At 48.7% G+C, this 15,820-nt stretch overlaps 3 protein-coding genes across 5 annotated transcripts; 1 reads left to right on the plus strand and 2 right to left on the minus strand.

Moving 5' to 3' along the window:
• Positions 1–301: 301 nt before the first annotated feature.
• On the minus strand, positions 302–1,786 carry LOC127781435 (cation/H(+) antiporter 15-like). Its single transcript, XM_052308390.1, has one exon. The coding sequence runs from the start codon at positions 1,518–1,520 to the stop codon at positions 849–851; it is 672 nt and encodes a 223-aa protein (XP_052164350.1). The 5' UTR covers positions 1,521–1,786; the 3' UTR covers positions 302–848.
• Positions 1,787–8,838: 7,052 nt separating this feature from the next.
• Positions 8,839–10,504, plus strand: LOC127781412 (cytochrome P450 76M5-like). Its single transcript, XM_052308361.1, has one exon. The coding sequence runs from the start codon at positions 8,839–8,841 to the stop codon at positions 10,339–10,341; it is 1,503 nt and encodes a 500-aa protein (XP_052164321.1). The 3' UTR covers positions 10,342–10,504.
• Positions 10,505–11,258: 754 nt separating this feature from the next.
• LOC127782222 (glutamate decarboxylase-like) lies at positions 11,259–15,434 on the minus strand. Of its 3 annotated transcripts, none has more exons than XM_052309318.1 (7): positions 15,213–15,434; positions 14,602–14,806; positions 13,192–13,392; positions 12,885–13,099; positions 12,336–12,595; positions 12,199–12,251; positions 11,259–11,957 (listed from the first exon to the last, which is right to left on the minus strand). In XM_052309318.1, exons 1-7 carry the CDS (start codon positions 15,308–15,310, stop codon positions 11,478–11,480), a joined length of 1,512 nt encoding a protein of 503 aa, XP_052165278.1. In that variant the 5' UTR covers positions 15,311–15,434; the 3' UTR covers positions 11,259–11,477. The 3 variants fall into 3 exon arrangements, with proteins under 3 accessions (XP_052165278.1, XP_052165279.1, XP_052165280.1); XM_052309319.1 differs by having other exon boundaries at positions 12,336–12,589; positions 15,213–15,433; XM_052309320.1 differs by lacking the exon at positions 15,213–15,434 and adding an exon at positions 14,908–15,173 and having other exon boundaries at positions 12,336–12,589.
• Between the last annotated feature and the right edge of the window lie 386 nt (positions 15,435–15,820).

Below are 15,820 nucleotides of genomic sequence, written 5' to 3' on the forward strand. Positions count from 1 at the left end.
GCATGCAGCAAACACAGACCTAGCTAGTGCCCATGGCCTCTCGCAGCCTGTGCTTCTGTGAGCTGTGCATATGCTGATATGCATGCATGAGCCAACATCATTTGTCATAAATGTAGAAGTAGGAGAGTATCTGCTCATCTCATCTCATCCCATCCCATCCCATCCCATCCCATCCCATCCTATCCATCTGCTGCTGCAAAAACAAGCGTAGAAGCGACGTAGCTATACGCCTATCCTGCGAAAATCTGTACAGATGACAGTACAGGAAAGATTGGAAAAAGTACACCCAAGGACTCTCAACTTGTTATCGAATTACAAAATCATCCCCAGCCGTAAAACCAGATATATAACATCCCTTAACTTATAGAACCGTTCGCTTTACATCCTTTGATGGTTTTAACCCCGGTTTTATCCTACGTAGCAGGTGAGTCATCATGAGACCTACGTGGGCCCCACATATTAGGACGCCACGTCATCATGCTCTCTCTTTCCCCTCCTCTCCCTTCCTCCTCTCTCTCTCACTCATCTCCCTGGGCAGGCTGGCCGGCGGCGGGGAGGAGGCTGCCGGGACGAGGAGGTCCGACGGCCGACCGGCGGTGCGGCGGGCGGCCCGCAACAGCAGCGCCCCTGCTGCCGAACTTCGCCGCGCGGATGACGCTCTCAGGCGTGCGCGGCGGCGGCGGATGATGTCCATCTCTTGGTCGGTCCACTCGCCGGCGTCGTCCACCGCTTCGCTGCCATTTGCCACGGTCGTCGCTGCAGCCGCAGCCGCCGCGTGTCGCGGCGATGGAGGCGTGATCGGATTTGAAGGCTTCGGGAGTGGCGGGTTCAAGCTCGAGCTGTGGTGCCTACCGTGGCGGGAGGTGGGGGCGGGATCCGGGACGGGTTCCTCGAAGAGCCCCGCGGCGGCCCCACCATCTTGCCGGCGACGCACAACACCACGAACAACTCCAGCGCCTCGGTGATGAGTGAGGCGTTGAGGGCGATGCGGCCAAGCTCGGAATTGAGGAGGTCGAGCTCGGCGAGGACGTCGGCAACGGCGTCGGGTTGCCACAGCTGCTCCTTGACTTCCTATGCGGCTTCAGCACTGACGTCGCATGCCCCACGAGCACCGTCAGGTGGAGCACGATCAGCGACATCGGCGCGTCGCGCGATGAGCCCGACTCCTCGATCAGGTTCAACAGCGGCGCCGCGTGGTCCTCACTGAACAGGCACGCCATCACGCGCAGCTCCGCGTTGGGCCGCCATCCCTCCATCGTCCGCAGCTTCGCCCGCCCGAACCTCCCCGACAAGTCGTACAACAGCTTTATCAGCGGCGTCGCCACCGCCGTGATCACCACCATCGACAGCGTCAGCGTCGAGCCGTCGAGTAGTGCTCCGCCGTCGCCTTCATCGTGTCCCCCCAGTTGTTGATGGCGGCCACCTTCACGATGCCCCGGATGTTGAGCATCAGCGCCAGCATGGTGGCCTCCCTGAACGGCATGGAGAAGAAGAGCCCCACGGCGATGCACCCCCACCATCTTTTCGACGATGCACAGCGCACAGCGCCCGCGCCCAGCTCCGCCCCGTCGGCCGAGCCCCACTCCGCTCCCCGACGGCCGCGCGCCAGCTCCTCCCCTGGCGGCGGCAGCGGTGTGGGAGGGCGGGCGCAAGAGGCCATGCGTCGCCGTCGCCACCTCGTCGCCGGCCACCGGACTCCCACCTCCCCTACCGGGCGGCTGCCCTGCCCACTGCCGAACTGAGGAGGAAAGGGAGAGAAAAGAAGAGAGAGAGAGGAAGAGAGGGGAGGGAAAGAAGGGCTGACATGTGGGACCCATGCTGAGTCAGCTGCTGCGTCGGATAAAATCGGAGACAAAATCGTCATGGGATCTAGTTTACACCGGTTTTATATGTTGAGGGACGCGTTGTATCCGGTTTTACGGTAGGGGAACGATTTTGTAATTCGATGACAAGTTGAGGGATGTTGCGTGTACTTTTTCCAGAAAGATTCGAGTAGCTTTTGTTGCAGGGGCTTTGCATCTTCATCTGTGGGCCGTGCAACCGAACGGCCCAGTTAAGGTCATGTTCGTGGCCCATATATGACCGCTGATTAGGGAAGTTGATGGGCCACGTGAAGTGCTCAGTCAATGATGTTTGTCGTGGTCCCGCTAAACCAGCTGCCTGACCTGGCCCCTTTCTGAACACTTCTGTTTTTTTTTTTTTTGAAAGGAAAGCAAGAATTTTGCCTTATATATTGATAGAGAAGGAGAGTACATAGGTACAAAGGAATTAGGGGTTAGGGTCATCCTAGACCAAGTAAAGAAAGAGGACTACTCACTCAATAGGCAAAGCTCAGTTAGGCATTTCACCCCGCCATTACTCATATATGCTCTTCCTCCTTTATTTTCGCCATGATGGAGGTCAGAGTGTTTGCTAGGTTTCTAAAAATTCTTGAATTTTTCTATTACCACAGCTCCCATGCAACCAGAATAGTTATCGACTTGATGGCTTTCTTTGGCATATTTTGCGCAGAGGTGATTTCCATCCACCAGTCTTACTATTTTAGCATTTACCTATTCTAATAGTTGGATGTGTAGTTGTGACCAAGCACCTATAGCTTCCCAAATTCTCTTGGAGAGGCGGCAATGGGCTAGCAGGTGGACTGCTGTTTCCAGCTCAGCACAGCAAAGTGGACATATGGCTTGGTTTTGCCAGTTCTGCGCTTGCAATCTGTCTGTTGTCCAAACCCTGTTTTGGAAGATTAGCCAGGAGAAAAAATTGCATTTCGGCGGCGCCCAGGTACCCTAGATTATTTTCTTGAGTGGCGTTGGAACGGTGCCTTCGACATGTAGCCAATAAGCAGATTTTGCTGAGTAGTGGCCGTGTTCAGTGGGTCGCCATCGAATCGTATCTTCTGTATCCGGCCGAAGCTGCACGTTGTGTAGAGCCGTCCATAGGTCGACAAATTCCCGAAAGTGATGCACGGACGTGAACAGGTGTGGCTGCAGGTCAGAGACCCATTTGTTTCCGGCGAGAGCATCTTTAACTGCCCTATTTTTCCTTCTCGAGGTCTGGAATACCAGCGGCGCTTGGCTTCGCAGAGATTGATTGTTTAGCCAGTTGGAGTTCCAGAAGTTTGCCTTTACGCCATTTCCAATAGTAATTTCCGTCGCCACATTGAAAAGTTCCCTCTCGGTTTCGTCGCATGGCACCAGTAGCCCCAGCCAGGGCTTTTTTAGGTTCTTGCCATTCAAACCAGAGCCATCTCACACGGAGGGCACGTGCGAAGCGATGTAGATCGAGCACGCCTAGGCCTCTCAGCTCTTTTGGGCGGCAGACCCGATCTCAATTCACTTTGCATTTTCCTCCCAATAGGTTGTCACCACCGGCCCAAAGAAATTTCCACCTTATTTTGTTGAGCGCTTCCAAGGTTCCTTTCGGAAGCCTATGGAGGTAAGGTGGTAGATAGGTTGCGAGGTTAGGACCGCCTTAACGAGGGTGGATCTGACAGCTTCGTTTAGGAGCTTCCCTTGTATCTCGCGGGGAAAAGCTTATCTGAAATAATCAAGCACAGGTGCACCACTGTAACGCTTGCTGCCCTGCTCAGATGTGCGAAACAGTGATACTGTTTCGCCACAGGTGCAGTTATTTTGATCTGAAGCGCAATATGTTGACAGATCGGCAGCGACTGGCCGGCAATAGGAGCTCTCGTTTCTGACGGAGCAGTTCTTGCATAGTACTCCGGCAGAAGAGGTGGACTTCCCGAGGAAAGGAGTTCGATCGAGTCCATCCTGTTCGGTTTTGGCAGGAGGCTGTGCCCGGCTTGGCAATGGCCGAGAGCATCTTGCCATCCATACTAGCATCACTGTTGGACGCTTCTCAAAGCCGTGTGTTTCTTTTTTAACTTTAAACTTCAATTTCCTTATTTTTCGTTAGTATTTTTTCAGACAGTTAAATGATGTTTTTTAAAAAGAAAATTTATGCAGAAGTTATTTAAGGAATTCAAATATATTCATTTTTATCATGTGCTAATGTATTTTATATGTTTCACGTGCCCCAAAAATCATCCTTGAACTCCAACTAACAAACGGCCCATAGGCTATGTTCTTTTCCAACTCACTTTCATCGTTTTCTACGCACATGCTTTTTAAATTGCTAAACGACGTATTTTTTTGAAAAAAAACTTTTTATAGGAAAGTTATTTTAAAAAATCATATTAATTTATTTTTTAAGTTTTTCTGTCTAATACTCCCTCCATTTCACAATGTAAGTCATTCTAACATTTCCTACATTCATATCTTAATTAATTAAAAGATTCATATTTTTTCAATCGTCACCCAATGTAATTCCGTCCGTAAATTCGACCGAGTGACGCTCTCCGTCCCCACACGCGCGAAGCGCAAGCTAGCTAAAGCCCATTGATCTCTCATGACGCGTATTGGACAAAGATTAAAATCGAACCAATACAAAATCCAATCGGATAATCCCTAATTCCCTACTTAGAGAACCCAAAGAGAAGGGAAAAAAAAGGAAAAACAAGAAAAAAAATCACACATCCAAAAGCCCAGCCAATCTTAACAGGATCACATTGTCAGTGTCTCCTAAGCCTCGATCTGTCTCACAAAACAGAAAGCTCAATTCGAGTTAGTTGTATCCAAATCACATATTGAAGCCCAAACCAATGCCCACATCATTCCCAGATGATGCCTAAATCAACAAAATCATTTAGAACTGAATAAAACAGAAAATATGTAAATCATTCATGCCTCAGTTCTTCCCAACCAAAGAAACAAACTTCTCAATTCAACGACATACTGAGGTCGCCGTCGCTGTCGTGCCCCGTTGCTTGCTCGAGGCTGAGGACGAGGACGTCACTGCTCCCGCTACTTGCCGAGGCTGAGGCCTCTGCTCACCGAGGTCGCCGCCGCCTGTGTCGAGGCCGTTGCATCTCCTGCCGCTCGATGAGGCCGAGCTCGCTGCTCGCCACGGCCGCTGCTTGCCATCGGGACAAGGCTGTCGCCTCTCACACTGGTCGACAAGACCGAGGTCGCTGCTCTCCTGACAGGGCCGCCGCCACCATCATTGCCGCTGCTCGCAGGGGCCGAGGCCGATGTTATAAAAGTTAGTCGATATAGCGGAACAACGACTAACCTTCCCGATCGCTTCAATCATTGATCACCCAAGACATGTCAGATGACGACATATGAACACACGATATTTGTTAACGAGGTTCAGCCGAAGCCTACATCCCGGCTCTGATTATAGGCGCTCCTCCCCAACCAATATAACTCCTAGCCGCTACGAGTCCATGGCCTCGTCGTCCTCATCTCCCTGCATGTCTACGCTACATTGTAGTCGCCATGGTTACATTGTGATACCCCCTCTCTATTTAAGAGAGATAGCGGGTTACAGAGTCCGACTCTAACTCCACCCCTAACACCTATTACAACTCCGAGTCCAACTGTAACTAAATAGGACTAGTATATTCAACACATATTCTAACAAGCTCCACCTTGGTGAATATACGCCTCCTAGAAGTAGTAGAATCACCATGCCGATTAACCGGTCCTCCAGACTTGGGTTGTCTTCTTTGCAGCTTCACCACGAGCCGCACGACGAGCCTGCGCCAAGACCCGCCGCCTTGAAGAGACTATGCTATCTCTGTAACTTCTTCCTCTGGACTCCACCTGCAATAGTGCTCCACCTTCTCTCATATCACCACAGTCGTCTTGCCAAGCGAAATTGAATTCCTTCCTAGCTGTCCCATCATAGACTCCCCGAAGACCATGTTCAACTCTATCTACCGTCTTTAAATTTGACTTGATCTAATCCATGGCCAGATAACCGATGTCATCACCAAATAAATAAATCAAACTCACCAGACACGAAGAGAACCCTTTCTTCCTTGTTCCTTGTCGTCTTATGAATCGAGCTAATAAATCCAACATCCACGCCTTCCCGCATCCGTAGACTGAATCCATGATATTTTGAGAAAATCACCGTTGCCTTAAATCACCCGAAGAAATTACCACCATAGCGTTTGCTTTTCCTCTTCAGTGACGCAGATTTCCATATATCCCCATCATGTTGACCCGCATATCCTGTATTGCCAAACAGTATCGTTGACCCCATCAACGATATTTGACCTGCTGTTGCCCGGGTCATTTTCTTCAGTTCTAGACTAACTCCATATATCTCAACTCCTAAGTCAAGTCCTAGATATATCCTGTTTCCGCCAGATATTTTTATATGCGACCTGACCAGCCTGTCGCCACCAATCTAATCGCCCTTCACACTTGCAAACTATCCATCTGTAGAACCTTTTGCTCTAATACCACTTGTTAGAGTGCGCAGCCCGGCCCACCAACCGTGGCCACCCAGGTCACGTTGAGCCTGCTCCACTACAGGCCCAACCGAAGCCACAACTTTAAGTCCTAGGCCTACACAACCCAAAAGACTAGTCTGATGGGTGAGGACCCCGAAGTCATGCTCCCCCATCACATGTGACCCCGAAGGCTTCAGGCCCAACAATCTCCCCCTTCACATTAACCCATGTGATCCCGAAGACTTGTTACTTGGCCTCTCCAGGATGTGACCCATGGAAATTGTTCCGGGTTCCAAACCATGGGCTCTGATACCACTTGTTATAAAAGTTAGTCGATATAGCGGAACGACGACTAACCTTCCCGATCGCTTCAGTCATTGATCACCCAAGACATGCCAGATGACGACACAGGAACACACGATATTTGTTAACGAGGTTCAGCCGAAGCCTACATCCCCGAGGCTCTGATTATGGGCGCTCCTCCCTAACCAATATAGCTCCTAGCCGCTACGAGTCCATGGCCTCGTCGTCCTCATCTTTCTGCGTGTCTACGCTACATTGTAGTCGCCATGGTTACATTGTGATACCCCCTCTCTATTTAAGAGAGATACCGGGTTACAGAGTCCGACTCTAACTCTACCCCTAACACCTATTATAACTTCGAGTCTAACTATAACTAAATAGGACTAGTATATTCAACACATTCTAACAGCCGAGGCTGCCGCCGCTCCCGCTGCGCTCTTCTGTGGCTTGGAGGAGAGATCGAGAGAAGCTTGTGTGTGGGCATGTGGCTGTGGTTGAGAGAAGAAAGAGATAAGGGAGAGGAGAAAGAGATAAGGGTGTGTGTGCCTGTGTCACATGTGAGTGCAGAGTCATGCTGCTATGGCTGTGCAGCTAACCAGCATAGCTCCATCAAAATAAAATAGCGTTGAATTAATAAAGTCAGTTATTGTACATATATACTGCTAGAAGCACTTACACGTATAGTATATTTAGGTGGTGTTTGGATCACTAATTTAAACTATTAAATATAAACTAATAATAAAACTAATTACATAAATAAGAATTAATTCGCGAGACAAATTTTTTAAGCCTAATTAATCCATAATTAGAAAATGTTTACTGTAGTATAATATAGACTAATTATGAATTAATTATGCTTAATAGATTTGTCTCACGAATTAGTCTAGGGTTATGAAATAAGTTTTGTAATTAGTCACTTTTTAATACTCCAAATTAACATCCACACATCCGATGGGACAGGGATTAAAATTTTAGTCCCTCATCCAAACAGCGTCTTAGGAAGGTCTATATGGAGAAAATGGACAATATATGGTTCTATATGTGGGGTTTCGATAAAATGACACTAAATAGGATGCACTGGATAAAATGCCTCTCAGTATGTCGTCTACCAAATAAAATGCCACTTCGAGGAGTCATAACTATTTCTATGACCAAAATGCCCCTAGCTATGGAGAGAGGGAGGGCCAGGCGGGTGGCGCTCGAGGCCTTGTTGGGAGGCAAAGGCGACAGTGATGACTTGGGGAGAAGGATAGGGCGGCAAGCAGGTGGCTGCGGGGATGACCCCCATGCACGAGTAACACAATGGATAAAGCAAAAATACAAGCATATATATACAAAATATGTTCGAACAATCCAACGAAAGAGAAAAAAAATGGAAGAATAATTAAAAAATAACACCGAGAAACCATCAACGCCATCATCGCCGCCTGATCCGCCCACGAGAAGCCGCCAATGCCGTTGTCCTTGCCAGATTCGCTTGCGGGAAGCCGCTGGCGTCGTCGACTCGTCGTCGCTACCAAATCTGCCCACGGGAAACCACCGCCACCGCCATCGGCATCGGATCCGCCGCCGGATCCGCCCACGGTAAGCCACCGCCGCCGTTGGGAGTGCGCCACCGAATCTTGAAGGAGGAGGGGGGGGGGGGGCTTCGCTACTGCTACTTCCGATGCGGGAGGGCGCCATCGTTGTCGCTCATGGTGGGGGAGGACGTCAATAAAATTTGGAGATATTTGCGAGGTATGTACAAATTCAATATTTTTTACACAAGCAGTCTTACCTATCTATATTTGTTTGATTTTCACCCGGTGCAACGCACGGGCATATTTGCTAGTTAATGTTAATGAATCTAGACATATACATTAACATCAATATGAATTTGAGAAATACTAGAATGATTTACATTATGAAACGGAGGAAGTATTTAATTAATCCGCTCTAATCGCCGCTTGTTTTGTTTTTTGTGAGGCTCCCGAATGTCCCCATATTGACATACGCCATTTCATTCTAGCTTAGCGAGATGGACGTGGCTGAGCGCCGCCAATGCTAACCATTGACCAAATTTGTGTCCACCGTCCTCCTTAATTGTATTACCGCGTCATCCTTAGATACTGCCATGAATGAATGACTGACCTGAATCGTTGCTGAACTCAATCATTGACGGCACTCGCTGTGGCTCTACAAAAAACAACGGCGCATTGAGCTATGAATGGACTACTATCCGTGAACAAGAAATGGATGTCAACCAGCTCTGGTTACTGTGGGCAACACTCGCCGTGTCACTGCTCTACTACATCAGCAACCGGAGACGCCGCGTGGGCGGCCGGCGACGATGTCCACCTGGTCCCATGCCGCTCCCGCTCGTCGGCAACCTGCTCAACCTGCGCGGCCACCTCCCACCCGCGCTCGCGAGGCTAGCGCGCACGTACGGCCCCGTGATGATGCTAAAGATGGGCCTCACCACCACCGTCGTCATCTCCTCCGGCGACGCGGCGAGGGAGGCCTTCACGAAGCACGACCGGCACCTCGCCGCACGCACCGTCCTGGACGTCACTCGTTCTCTCGGCTTCGCCGACCGGTCCATGATATGGCTGCCGAGCTCCGATACCGTCTGGAAGACGCTCCGCGGCGTCACGGCGGCGAGCATCTTCTCGCCGCGTGGCCTCGCCGCCCTGCGCGGCGTCCGCGAGAGCAAGGTGCGGGACCTGGTGGGCTACTTCCGTGGGCGCGCCGGGGAGGTCGTGGACGTCCGCCACGCCGTGTACGGCTGCATGCTCAGCCTCGTGTCGAGCGCGTTCTTCTCCGTCGACGTGGTCGACCTGAGCGCCGAGTCCGAGAACGAGTTCCGGCAGAGCATGACGTTCCTCATGGAGGTGGTGTCGAAGACGAACGTCTCCGATTTCTTCCCTTTCCTCCGGCCGCTCGACTTGCAGGGATGGCGTCGCTTGACCGAAAGGTATCTGGGCAGAGTCACCTGCTTCTTGGATGACGTGATCGACCGCCGTTTCGCCGCCGACGCCTCGGCAAACAGGCACGGCGACTTCTTGGACTCCCTCCTCGACCTCGTGTCCACCGGCAAGATCGTCCGCGAAAACGTGACAACCATTTTGCTCGACGTGTTCATAGCCGGGAGCGACACGATCACGGCCACGGTGGAGTGGGCGATGGCCGAGCTGCTCCGCAACCCAAGCGAAATGGCCAAGGTGCGCGCCGAGATGGACGGCGCTCTCGGCGGCAAGAAAACCGTCGACGAGCCCGACATCGCGAGGCTGCCGTACCTCCAGGCGGTCGTGAAAGAGGCGATGCGGCTGCACCCGGCAGCGCCGCTGCTGTTGCCCCACCGGGCGGTGGAGGACGGCGTGGAGGTCGGCGGCTACTGCGTGCCGAAGGGCTCGATGGTGATCTTCAACGCGTGGGCGATAATGCGCGACCCGGCGGCGTGGGAGAGGCCGGAGGAGTTCATGCCGGAGCGGTTCATCCGCCGGGGAGATGATGACGAGGTGGATTTCTGGGGGAAGACGTTCGAGTTCATCCCGTTCGGGTCCGGCCGGAGGGTGTGCGCCGGCCTGCCGATGGCGGAACGTGTCGTGCCGTTCATGCTGGCGTCGCTGCTGCGCGCGTTCGAGTGGCGACTCCCCGACGGCGTGTCGGCCGAGGAGTTGGACATGAGCCACAGGTTTACCATTGCCAACTTCCGTGCCGTCCCTCTCAAGGCCGTGCCCGTTGTGGTCAGCTAGTTGCTCTCTTTCACTGCATCAATGGTGAATTGTGGCGCGTACGTCTCTCCATTTGGCCCACATATGTCAAGTTGGATATTATAATTGAAGCTAGTGGTGTAAGTTGTTCAATTTAACATTGTCGTAATGATAAAGATTTTAATGATAAATAACTATCTAAATCTATACATATTATCTTCATATCTTTCTATTGGTTTAACTTTTAGTCTACGATGCTATCAAAGAAGTAGCAGGATGCTATACGCAATGGTGCTATATTTTTTGAATCGGTAGCTAAGGGTCTCTTATTCCACTATAGGTGATATAGTTTTATTAGAATTGCTAGCTAAAAAATCTACTCCCTCCGTTCTAAAATATAAGCGTTTTTAGACTCTGACACGATCTCCGAGATACTACTTTGACCAATGATATCTATAAAAATAAAATGTTTTAAATAAAAAGAGTCGCGTATTATAATACTTTGTTTAACGGATAAATCTAGTAATATCATTTTTACATAATTGATTTTTTTATATTTTTAATAGTTAAGGTTTAAAATATTTGACTTGTCACTATACTAAAATTGTTTATATTTTAGGATAGAGGAATTATGTGGTTTAATGCTCAGTATTAAAGGGGAGTCGGAGATTTTTCCCATCACCCTTTTTCTCACTTTGATCTTACTTTTTTTTAACAAACTTATGGCTCTGTGCCATCACCCTTTTTCTCATTTTGATTTATTTTTATCTTACCCTTTTCTTAACAAACTTATGGCTCTGTGTCTCATGATAGAAGCTGGAAATGCAATCCATTTCTATTATTAAAAGATGATATGTCAAGTTGAATCGATTGGTTATTTCGTCCTAAATAATAATAAAACTTTGCCCATAATTATAGAGATTAAAAAGAGGAGGAAGGAGATTGGCAAGCCCCAGGTGTACATGGAAAAGTTGAAAACAAACCACCAAATAGCTGAAGTCCATGGTACGTAGATGGCTTACAACCATACAAAGGCCACACATTTTTCTACATCAACAGTTCAACATAAGAACAAGGGCAGCCATGTCCGTACAACGCCAGTCAGTCCCATCCGATCCGGCCATCCCATGCACAAATCGAGCATGCCACGTTATTCAAGCATTTCTCACAGAGCCACACTAGCAGATTCCGGTCTGCTTCTTCTTCACCTGGTCCCTCCAGTACGCGAAGATCTCCCTCTCGGTCTCCAGGACGCTCTTCTTGGTGACCACGCCGTCGTCGCCCGATTGCTGCTTCGCGATGGCGCTGGAGATCTTCAGCACCTGGGCCGAATGGGCGTCCAGCTCGTGCAGGATCTTGACGATGTCCGAGACGAGCCGCTCGGCGAGGCTCCGGCTGAAGTCCTCCCTGATGACGACGCGGAGGACGGCGACGTGCTCGGCGTTGGCCGGCATGGTGTACGCCGGCACGATCCAGCCGAACCTCCTCAGGTTCTCGGAGATGTCGAACACGGTGTACCTGCCGCTGTCCTTGAGCGAGAACGCCACCAAGGGCACACCGGCCTCCTTGGAGAGGATTTCGAATCGACCAGTCGCCTCTATGCCTTCCCTTAGTATTGCTGTGTTCTCCATGCAATTCTGCATGATGTTCTTGTATCCCTGCAGAAAGAAACCAAAATAGTTCTAAATGGCCAGAAACTCTCTTTTCTATGTGAGGAAGAGCGTTTATATGAGCGCCTGCGTGGATACTATCTGGTTTCTGAAGTCACAACAACCATGTTTGTTGTTCTTGTCAAAAACCTGTCCCAATCTTAATAAACTGGCAGCGGGTCCTTGCCGCCGGCTCGGCAAAGAAAATGTTCTGCAGTTTCCATGAGGGATATGAAGAAAAGTAAAGTACCTCGAATCCCAGGCGTATTAGTTGATAGTACTGTGCGATTATCTGGCTGGAACCTACACAATATTGCCATGAACTTGGTTTGTTGAAATACAAAAGAATTAAAGTTTGGTGATGAAACTACAAGAAAATGTATGTACCTTTGGAGAAGTTCAGAGTGAACGTCGGCTGGTCTGTCCCCAGATAGTTTATATGGAAAATGAGTTCTTCAGGCAAATCCTCTTTGCTTCGCCAAATGACCCAACCAACACCTGGATACACAAGGCCATACTTGTGCCCACTGACATTGATGCTCTTCACCAGTGGTAGCCTGAAGTCCCATTCAAGCTCAGGGTATAGAAAAGGTGCTATAAATCCTCCACTTGCTGCATCAACATGAATTGGCACATCCCACCTGCATCTTTTGTGTAACAGATTAACTACCTTGCAAGAAGTGTGGCCAATTTATGTAAGATGAGTTGCAAATAAAAAAATTGAATACATTTTTGTTTTCTTTTGGCACACACAGCTGAGCATAAAAACAAGTAATGAGGGATTGACAAAAGAATAGTTAAGTAATCTGGTCACAACAGGTTACCAGTTTTCCTGGTCATACCGATCGACCTCCAGAGACAACCTAAAGCATGCATATTGCTAGCTGTTGCATTGCGCAGATAGTTGATTGACTAAAGAACAGATAAAATGCATACCCAGTTTCCTTATTCTTTTCTGTTAGGAGATTATTCAATAACTTAACATCCTCAAACTCTCCAGTGAGAGTAGAGCCCAAGATGGCCGCAACGCATATAGTGTTCTCATCCACCATTTCAACAGCTTTTACAGGATCCATGACATAGTATCCTTCACTGAGCTTAACCTCCTTCAGTTCTACTTCAAAATATCTGGCAAATTTCTCCCAGCAAACCTAGGAACACGGGGAATCACCACAGGCCTTTTTCTTAGATAACTATAATGGCTAAGATAAAAACACTTCACATGACAATGAAACAAAAATACCTGAACATTAGCACCAGTAACAATGTTGGGTTTGTCACATGGCTTCCCCTGTTCCTTCCGTTTGTTTTGCCACTTCCTCTTGAATGCCAGTCCTGCAAGCATAATTGCTTCTGAGGATCCCACCGTCCCAACTCCAATAGCTGTTTCATCCTCCTTGATTGGTGCATTGAACAGGTGAGCTATCATATTCACACAACGGTTCTGCAAAAGTACATGCAAGTAGTCAGCAAACAATAGTTAGATGTAGCTATTATTCTTTTTTTCTGAATGAATATGTCATTAGCTTGACTAAAAAATGACTAAATCAAGACTGTGTGTTAACAAAAAAAGCTGAAACATGATAAAAAAAAGCCCTGGTAAAAATCAATAAATAGCCAGTAAGTTAACTTTCCAAATAATACAAATGTACAGTGAGAAGAGAGCAGTAGAACTTTATTTGAATGTGGTTTCAGTTTCAACTTAAAAAGAAATTACAGCAAAAAATGTGATACCTCTTAGTATCTCCCTTTCCCTTTAAGAACAGCAAAAAAAAAAAAAAATCTCACAAAACAAAGGTTTGATAAAATGTCATTGTTATCCGTATGTACTAGTACTCTCTAACATCAAATGGCAGTTCCATAAAGATGAATCTGAATTTCCAATTCCCTGCTGGCATGGTTGGAGTCATTTTGAATACAAGGTGAATGGTAAAACTTCCCCTTTTCTACATTCAGTAAACAAAAATGTTCTTTCTAGAACATATTCAGTAAAAATGTTGTGATCAGCAACAAGCTGAAAACTGTCCAGGATTGGTGGTTATGGACCCAGAAAAGTCCAATCACATCAAAAAGTATGATGTGTCATAACTTGTCCATAACCTAATTATGATCAGCTATCAACTGCCCAAATAACAGGTGTTAGGATCCTTATCCTTCCATCCTTGCGAAGTGGAGTACTAGAGCTGTACTAGTTAGTTCCACAAAATTAATTATTCCTTAAGACTAGAGCTGAACTAAACAGAGGAATTCAATCAACTATGCTGGTGCGCGAATCTCAAAGCAAATCTCACAACGGGAGTACGTAACATTACTTGTGTTGAAACAGGATTCCCCCCATATATATGTCCTCCCTCCGGGTTGATAATACGTTGATAATACTTGTCGTTTTGGATAAAGGTACGGTCTCCAAAAAAACAACTTTGACCATTATTTTTTATTATAATATGTATAAAATTATTAGCAAATATATGATCTTATTAAAATACTTTTTAAGACTAATCTATACATATAGTCACCATATTTGAAAGACATATTTTAAAAATGATTTATAATCAAAGATTCTAAAGTTTGACTTCACCCTTGTCCAAAACGACAAGTATTATCAGCCCGGAGAACAAAATAGAAGAAAGATCCCATGTGGTTTAATTCCGACCTGGAGCTCCGTGGTGACAGGGTACTCGTCCATGTCGACGTAGTTCTTGTTAACGGAGTCCATGATGAGCTTGTCGCACTCGGGCTCCATCCACGTGGTGACGAAGGACGCCAGGTTCAGCCGCGGGTTCCCGTCCAGCATCAGCTCGTCGTTGATGATCTGGTACGCCGCCTCCCTCGGGATCGACTGCTCCGGCATCCTGAACCTGCACACTCAACAACGAAGCAATCGATCGATCAGCACAGCCCCGCGCGGCGCCCAAATTGGCCAAAACCCAACCGAGAGATCGGAGCATGCAGCCAGCACCGCGGCAGCGTCTCGCAGGCGTAGCGCGTCGCGAAGGTGCAGCGCACGGCGTCGTCCCGGCCGGAGCTCGCGTGCGAGAGCACCATGGCGCCCGCCGGCTTGCTAGCTGCTCGATCCTCTTCTCTCTCGATCACAGACTCTCTCTACTGCCTAGCAAGGGAAACTCGGTAGGCGCGGTGGAACCAATCGAAGTGGATTGGCTAGCAGTGTGGCAACCGTACTACTAATAGTGGAAGATTAGAAGTGACAACAACTGCTGTCTGCTGAGATGAAACGACGTGGTGGTGGTGGTGCTAAGTACTAACCGCGGGAGCGGGTCGCGGACGTAGCGGGAGGCGAAGAAGGTGGAGTACTGCACCGGCTGGGCCGTGTCCGAGTCGGTCGCGGCCACGCTCACCACCATCGCTGTTGCGGGCGGTTCACCGGGACAGCGACGCCGGCCGCGCGCGGGACGCGGACGAGGGAATCGAGTTCTTCGCGACGCTGCTTCTGGTGGTGGTGGTAGTGTGAGGTGTGCGTGTGACGCCGCGAGTGGCGAGTGGGAGACAACTCGGGGCCCGGGCGCGACGGGGACGTGGGCTTCTTCGGATGCCGTGTGGTGGTGTGGCCGTTTTGTTTAGTGAGGCGTTGCGACACGTTGGCGAGGCACGCGTCGGCACGGCGAGGCGCCCGCGCTCCGAGTTGTCCCGGTGTCGGGGCTGCGTTTGTTTCTCCAATAAGAGGTGATGAAATTTTGTATATACGTGGCACGCTCTTCAAACTGCTAAACGATATATTTCGTGTGAAAACTTTCTATATGAAAGTTACTCTAAAATATAAGATTAATTTATTTTTTAAATTTATAATAATTAAAACTTAATTAATCATATGTTATTCGTGGAACAATCAATCTTTATCTTCGTGTTCATCCTCG

The sequence above is a fragment of the Oryza glaberrima genome, chromosome 8, assembly GCF_000147395.1.
Source record: "Oryza glaberrima chromosome 8, OglaRS2, whole genome shotgun sequence".
NCBI lineage: Eukaryota > Viridiplantae > Streptophyta > Magnoliopsida > Poales > Poaceae > Oryza > Oryza glaberrima.

Bases quoted from the DNA above. Each gene is read 5' to 3' on its own strand.
- LOC127781435 (XM_052308390.1), bottom strand. From the start codon at position 1,520: ATGGTGGGGGTGCATCGCCGTGGGGCTCTTCTTCTCCATGCCGTTCAG.
- LOC127781412 (XM_052308361.1), top strand. From the start codon at position 8,839: ATGGATGTCAACCAGCTCTGGTTACTGTGGGCAACACTCGCCGTGTCA.
- LOC127782222 (XM_052309318.1), bottom strand. From the start codon at position 15,310: ATGGTGGTGAGCGTGGCCGCGACCGACTCGGACACGGCCCAGCCGGTG. The intron at 14,807-15,212 runs GTTAGTACTTAG...TTGAGTGTGCAG, and splicing joins GTCCGCGACCCGCTCCCGCG to GTTCAGGATGCCGGAGCAGT. The intron at 13,393-14,601 runs GTCGGAATTAAA...GTACTTTTGCAG, and splicing joins CTGTCACCACGGAGCTCCAG to AACCGTTGTGTGAATATGAT.